The 7663-nt window shown below is 46.0% G+C and overlaps 1 protein-coding gene across 1 annotated transcript; it reads right to left on the bottom strand.

The window, feature by feature from the left end:
* Nucleotides 1-401: 401 nt before the first annotated feature.
* Nucleotides 402-1977, bottom strand: LOC121594106 (cuticle protein CP14.6-like). The gene is made up of 2 exons (XM_041917060.1): nt 1874-1977; nt 402-1217 (listed from the first exon to the last, which is right to left on the bottom strand). Exons 1-2 carry the CDS (start codon nt 1883-1885, stop codon nt 816-818), a joined length of 414 nt encoding a protein of 137 aa, XP_041772994.1. The 5' UTR covers nt 1886-1977; the 3' UTR covers nt 402-815.
* Nucleotides 1978-7663: the final 5686 nt, after the last annotated feature.

Raw genomic sequence — 7663 nt, 5'->3', positions numbered from 1 at the left:
CGGGTTCGTCGCCTGCTTAGGTTGGCCAGTATAATCGAATCAAGCTCCACGGACGGCACGGTGCAGGAGAAGCTGAGCTTTATGATGGCACTGAAGCGAGATGGCGATGGCGTGGCCTAAGCACACGTCGTGTGCCCAATGGTAGAAACCTTGGGCGGAAGCTTTTACGGCCCTCTCGACATCTTCCCCGTGTATTGGCAGCACTTAAGAAGATTAAGAGACTGCGCTGGCTGCTGTTACTGCTTAACGCAGTCGGGTGAATCATCAAACCACGACGTGGTCAATCAAATCGAACTCTCGAACTCTATTACACAAATTCCGAGGTGTGTTTAACCTTAATTAGGTGACCGAAGGCAGGGCTTGTTCAGATCGTTTGGGTGTACTAAAAATAAAACGATGGATTTTAATTTTGTTGGTTGTTTTATTTACAAACTATCAACGGGCTATTTACATACAATAAGAGGATGGAAGGAATTTTGTTTGACGGAAAAAGAACATCGTAATTTAAGAAACGCTTTTGGAACCGGATAAATGAAAAAAATTGGATAGAAGAAGAAGATGAGGAGGAAGTAGAAAATATTGTCTAAGGATGGCAGTGACGGTTTGGATGCCCCTTGAAGTAGATCTTTGTTCGAAGTTGGCCAGCTCCTGGCGACGGGGTTGCGGGGACCTGCATGGACCTCCTAACGCCCATCGGTCGCCCTTCCCCCCCTACCCAGGCAGGTTGGTGCACTAGTGGAGTATGTGTCAGGTGTGCTTAAGTAGACTGACTGTGTTGGCACGGTCTTCAGCTGCTACCATCAACGCCCACCGCCTTACTTCTTGCCGCTCAGCCGAGCGATGGCAGCGTTCAGCGCATCCATGCTGAAGTTGGGGTCGTCACGCGGCGGGTTGGCGCGGATCTGCTCGAGCGTCTTCAGGACGTGGTCGGGAGCAGGACCATCGACGGGCAGATGGGCACCCTGCGGCTGGAATCCGTTCTCGTCGGCCACGTACGACACCTGGTACTGGACGCCATCGTCACCGGTGTACGAGTAGCTGCCCTGGGCCGACTGGCCACCGACGCCGCTCTCCTGCGCCGCCAGTCCGTTGCTCGTCTCGTAGCGATAGTTGTACGAGCCGTCCGGGTTGACGACCGAGTCGGACGCGAGCACCTGGGCCTGAGCGTCCTGCGGGTTCTGGGCGGCAGCGACGGCCACCAGCGCGGCAATAACGAACTGTGGAGAAGCCGGGAATGCGAAAAAGACAAACGTTAAGCTTACGCAATGGGGTGGCAGACGGTTGTTGAGTAATGTCGAACCCAAATCGAAAGTGACAGTAATGCTAATTAATCGGATGGGAAAATATCTGCGCAGACAAGCACAAAGAAGCAAAATAAATCAAGACAATTGGATTGTCTCGAGAAAGGCACGTATCGCTTTGAGTTGCGAGTAAGAATAAGAAAGCAGAATGAAATACAAATTCGTAGCCATTTGTGACTCAGCGCTTTGCGGATACATTCTGACGATGTCGAAAATTAGTTTGACTTCAATTCTTTCTACAGCAGGTCGTTGGACGAATGGTAAAATCGTATCAAGCAAGAATCACATGCAAAAACACCTGCACAAATAATTTGTGAACAATAATTTTGAATTTCCCGAAAGCACTCGGTCGGCGTTACTTCCAAACAAATGTACCACTATCGGCATGCGCGCCCTCTATGAGCAAAACACTGAATTGTTTGGATTGATGCCTGCAGCATCCAAACACACTGTGTCACAGAACACTAAAGCGGAAAAACCATCCGTCAATTCCATTTTGCACTACTGTCACTCTCTTTTGACACACAAGATCCCGGACTTTATTCTTTGCCGTCACGATTCCTTGCACTCACCAGCTTGTACATTGTTGTTGTGTGTTGTGCTGTGTGAGCAGAGCAGTGGTGTTGTGGCTTGATAAAAGCTAATGCGAGAACTGATATCAATTATCGTCCGACGCGGCGCTTATATAGTGCCGGATGACAACCTCCTACCCAGCCCGAAGCGCCACACCACATCGGGATGCTCTCCTTACCGCATTTTGCCTTCGTTCGGATGGTTTGTTTTTTTTTTTTGCTCGGTAGAAGGGAGCACAAAACAGCCTCCCCCCTCCCCGACGTCGGTTCGGTTTCGGTTCGGTTTGCGTTCCAGTACGCTTTGCTGACATCTTCACCGCAACCTTTCGAGATGGCACACGGTGCGTGGCCGTCCTCTCACTTGCGTGATCTATCATCCCCGCCCGCGCTCGCTCGCTCGCTCGCTCATACGCGAGAAGCTTACGCGCGGAGTGCCGGAGGGGGTGATCTCGGTGGCGAATGGCGGTCCGATTCCCACTTCTCGCCCGGGCCCTTGCAAATAACCCGACCAAATGTCGCACGGTTCGATGTCGGCGTTGGCGATCGCACTCCACCACTGCACCAGGTTCGATCAAACGCATTCCACTCGTATTGGAGGGACGACTTGTGTCTGATGTACAAATGTTACGCTGGGCGATCGAAGCAAGCCGTCTCTTTTCTTCCCTTTGCGTACGCACGTTCGGGCAGCATCCTGGTAGGCAGCAGCTTCTCGAACCAGCTACACCACATAGAGCACGGATGCCATGGCTTCATGAACCAATTGTAACGATCCCCACTGCCACCGCCTTTCTCTGTTTGTTTTGTTTGCCCCCCCCCCCCTCCACCAAACCCCTTACAAAACAACTCAGTACATGCATACCGATCGTACAACCCCGAAGAACGTCTTCGCTCGCGAAGAGAAACGGACGTCGCAATGCCGCAATGCTAAGTGGCAGCCGTTACCCTTCAACACCTCTCACTCATTACGGCCCGGTGTGAAGAATCTGCGCGCTGGCCAAATCTGTTGTTCCCCGCACGCATCCACCACCATCCTCCGCTTCTAACGACACAGGTGGAACAGGTGATCAGCGATGGAAGGATTATTTTCAACCATCGATGATGATGATGATGTTTAATGAGGATGTTTTCAAAAATTGGTCACAGGTTGCATATTGATTTTTCTTCCCCCTTCCCCCTCTGTGTGTGTGTGTCCCCTTGCTTCACCACACACTTCAAAATCCAATCTCGACCAGAATGCTCACCGAATGCCCTTTTACTTTCACGAGGTTCACGGGTTTTGTGCCGGTGCCGGTATAAGATCAAGATCAATGTCAGTGCGTGCAATAGGGACGAGGTCTTTTTCTCTCTTACACTCCTACCCTGCCTGCTGGGTGCACCATCAGTAGTGACCCGCAAGGTAAGTGGTCTCAATTCGCCATCAAGATGATTGGGTAACGTAACGCTGTTTGAGGAAATCATATACACACACACATACACACACATCGCTCGTTCAATTATCCAATATTCCAAAAACTGATCGTTTAGGCACTGTTTGGTATTATTATTGTATACGTTGCTCATGTTTTTCACGTTTGTGGTCCAGTGTGTCAAAGATTGCTATTTTCCATTTTGGTAACTATTCATTTTGTTTGGTAGATTATTTATTAATTCGTGAATTTGTACAACTTTTGTTACTTCCATACAGTTTTCTTGTTTTATTTTTTACTGATAATATTTGATTTAAATTGAATTATTTTAAATATACTACAAGATTTTGCTTTTGAGTTTTTCGGTTTATCTATGACAGGTTTCGTTCTTATTTTTGTTTAATCTTTTATTTCAGTTATTCATTATATTTAAAGTCCTTTAGATTATATATCGTTCTAAAAATTCTCACAAAATAGTTTACTGCTACACTTACGCTTTTCTAAGAAGCTATGCATTGTTTAGAAAATAAATAAATACCATTTCTTTCTACTCTATTCTACTCTTCATGAATCTTTGCATATTGGGTAATTTGATTTTATTTACTTTGTTTCTTTTTGTTTCCTTTATCTATTTTCTCTTTTTTGTTCTTCTATTCATACAGTTTCCGTTGATCAAAACCACTCTTTTGGAAAGTAATATTGTCATTTATTTTCTCATTTATAATTCCTTCTCTATTTTAGACTTAAACGATTTATACTCTTTTTATCACAACGTATAATTTTTAATTAATACAGGGCTCAAACCTCTTCGAAGTGGAGACCTTAACAACAAACTTTAGTTTAAAAGGCCCAACAAACACTCTCGTCCCTGAGTGACTTAATCAGAAGCAAAACTCATCACATCGCCATTTATGAGTCACTGCTTTGCCTGTTAGCTTTGCCGCAAACCTCCATATTTGTTGTTTTGCTTTACTTCACATTGATTTTAAACGTTCATTCGAACGGTTGACCCCGTGATCGAGATATGGGTGAAACAAAAATCTCCCTAAACCTCTAATGGGCACCCGAGTCTATGAATAATAATTTTAAAAACGATATAAAACTCATCCAAACCTACCCACCGCCAAGTGGTGTGCAGATAGCATCGAATCATTTGCAAGTCGATTGAAGCCGCACTCACACACACATGCACGCACACATACATGAAAACCCAACCCCCTTGATCGATCAATCGAATCAAATCGGAAAGCAATAATTCGTTCACACAAGCTCACACCTTGTCGCTTCATAAACATCGTCGCGCAAATCATCCGCCAAACCGGTACGGCGAAACGGAACTGCAAGGTGCTGCCCGGAGCGTGCAGGAGCGTTGAGTGGACGAGGGGGGGGGGGGCTAAATTTAGCATCAAATTTCCAATCTACGATGATCGGTCGCTTAATCACCCGCTGAAGGGGGTGAGACAAAAATAACGCCAAACCACAAAACCACATGTCCTCGTAGCCGGAGGCAAGCTACTTAATCCTGCCACCGTGCGCTGGATTTCCTCTTTCTGTGCGGTGAAGCGACGGGTGTGTCGTTTGGAATGTGTACCAAGTGTTCCAACCTGCCCGCGAATGCGTATGTATATGTGCCTGCGTGAGTGTGTTTGAAAGCGGTCCGCATCTCGGAGAACCATAAACCCACCAAGGGCGACGGGTGATAAAAATCTCCACGAAACAAAAACAAAAAGAAGAAGACGATCCAATAGGAAGCAAATCAAAACCAGAAAAAGAGCCACCCGTTAGATGGTATTTTTATACAAATGCGTGTCTAGGATGTGTATGAGTGCTTATTTTTGTAGCTTTTATTTTTATCATCCATCAGCTCCATAATTCACCGCCACAGTGTATGGATTCTTAGAAAATTCATCATCCCATCAAACGTCGCGGACGTGGTAAATTGTAATCTTTTGCAACCTTTCAACGTGCATTGCTTTCGCCCACCGGAATGGAAGAACTTTTCCAGCCTGCCCAAACCAACCCCATCGAAAGCCCCCACACACGTTGCGTTGTAACACGTCGAAGGTCAACGAGACAGGCTAAGGGTGGCCTGTCATGTAAAAATAGACGCTGTTTCGGTTTCGGAGCTGGACAGCTGTGTGCGGCAACGTGCTGCGAACCTAGAAAAAAAAGCGAATGAATCTTCCCAAAACCCGCCTGAAACTGACCTCTGGCCGTTGTTTCGGCTTCCCTTTCTCACTCTTCGAGCTGACTGCTTATCATAATTTTTGAATAAATTTCAATATTACTTCACACTCTCTGTGGCGGCTTCTTTCCGATTCAGTTGTAGCGATCGGTGGCCGGGGACGTTGAATAAAAAAAAATATATCCAAAAACATCCACAAGCGATGATCGTTAGCCTACGTGCAGAAACGTTTCCTTACGGCAGGTGGCAGATGCCAATGCGTTGGGCAAATATTTGGACCTAGCAGCAGCAGTAGCAGCAGCAGAAGCAGCAGCAGCAGAAGTAGCAACAGCGAAATGCGTCGCTCGCGTCTTCGGAAGAGTGTTGGCGGTTGCATAAGCGGGTAGTTTTGTGGGATCGGGTATTATAGGAACGACAAGTTCACTTACATGCTTCAATCTTGTCATGGTGCTTTATTGTCTTGGTGGATGGAGTTCATGAAATTACCTCGTTTTTGGTGCCTGTAACGATTAAGGAAGCATGAATCAATTTCTTTAATGAAGAATAAAAGTAATGAACGTTTTATGGAAATTACAATACAGTAGATTGCTCATATGCTTTACTCTTGTAACATAATTTTATAAATAAAAAAGCCACCCTAAACCAAACATCGATTGCACGGTAAGGAATGTCGTCAAATCTCAAACATACTTCTGCAAAACGATCTTGCAAGCTCGTGTCCCCTGACATCCCAAACAATGGGTGCTAATTAATTGCAACTTTAATCAAATTTGCCAAACACTAACAGTGTCAGACCTTGATATTAGCACCAAATATAGCAATCGAAAACACGCAAATGAATTTTGCTCGCCATCCTCATCTCCCCTTCTTGAGTACTCAGCGCATAGCTCAACGAGGCATTAGAGAGCTGATTTTAAGGCGATTTATCGCACGCCAGGGACGTTTTTCGAGCTGTAATTAGGAACTCCCTGTCAACGTGCTGGCCAACTGCAACTCACGGCCCAAGGTGGGAAGCTGAATACAATTCAAAAGCGTGCTAATTCGAATAAAACACGCCCGGCGGTGTGCGGACCAAAACCAAGCAAAAACAGCAATAAACATTAAAGCGCTTAATGTCAACGCCGGACGCAAATGATTGCAAAAAGCTTGGCTGCTAGCGTAATTTCATCATGCCACTTTTTTCCAGCGTGGAGAAAATACACACTCGAAATGTGCATCCGATGAGCGTGGTCGTAGTGGAGGATGTAAAATGCAGATTAAAATTTCATCACACGCAGCTTAATTTGGAGAGCGCCTCCCAAAAAAAACAACTTATCAAAGCAACCCATCAAAAGAGTTCAATGCCAGTTGTGATGATACAGGCGCAGAATAAGCGACGAACCCTTCCCGATGCGTTGGACCAGCCTGACGACCTGGTTGACCTACTTTAGATTTCGGTTACGGGATAAGGGACGTACAGAAATTAAGAAAAACACAAACCGTACTATCAACGTGAAATAACAACACCATATAAACATAGCTCTCAGAGCAGGGCGGCATGCTTTATCACGAGAGAACGTTAATAAGCTGGTTACATTCCGCCGAGCAAAGAGCAAAAACACCCCAAAAAAAGTAGCTCACTGTCAGGCGTAATTATTGTCAATTATCGGCACTCGAAAATTGCGATCCACTAAATCGAACGATGACTTTGACGGCAACCGTGCGACGAAGAAAATGTGAAAAGATGATTTAAATTGATATTGAAAAGCGATTAAGTTATCAGAACCCTCGTTTCCTACCTTCGATGCAGGCGTGCATGCCGGGTGGTGCCTGCCAATGAGGATGATCAGACTCCAAGCTTCGCGGGCTAGTAGGTGTAGTGAAAAGGCAAGGCAATGTGGTTGATCATCCCGATTGCACTGTTTGGTTGCAATCATCATAAAAATAATCAGCATATGTAGCTGTCAACGTGCCAGTAGTGTGTGCACTGAGCGGATGAATCTACAAGCTAAAATAAAACTTTGGCCAACCTCGCAGTTATGCACCGTTCGCACACAAAATGGGGGGAAAACAAAATCCAAAACTGGCCTGCATGAGGAGGACGCATCGCACGACGAAAATTGGCTACTGGTCAAGAGGTCAATGCAATCATGCGAGCGACAACTCGGCTCGGGCGACGAGCGTGGCCGGCAAACGAGGCAGGAAGCGGAGCAGGATAAT

This window comes from Anopheles merus, chromosome 2L, assembly GCF_017562075.2.
Source record: "Anopheles merus strain MAF chromosome 2L, AmerM5.1, whole genome shotgun sequence".
NCBI lineage: Eukaryota > Metazoa > Arthropoda > Insecta > Diptera > Culicidae > Anopheles > Anopheles merus.
Note: the sequence above shows the minus strand (reverse complement) of the source record. Positions and strands in the feature narration are given on the sequence as shown.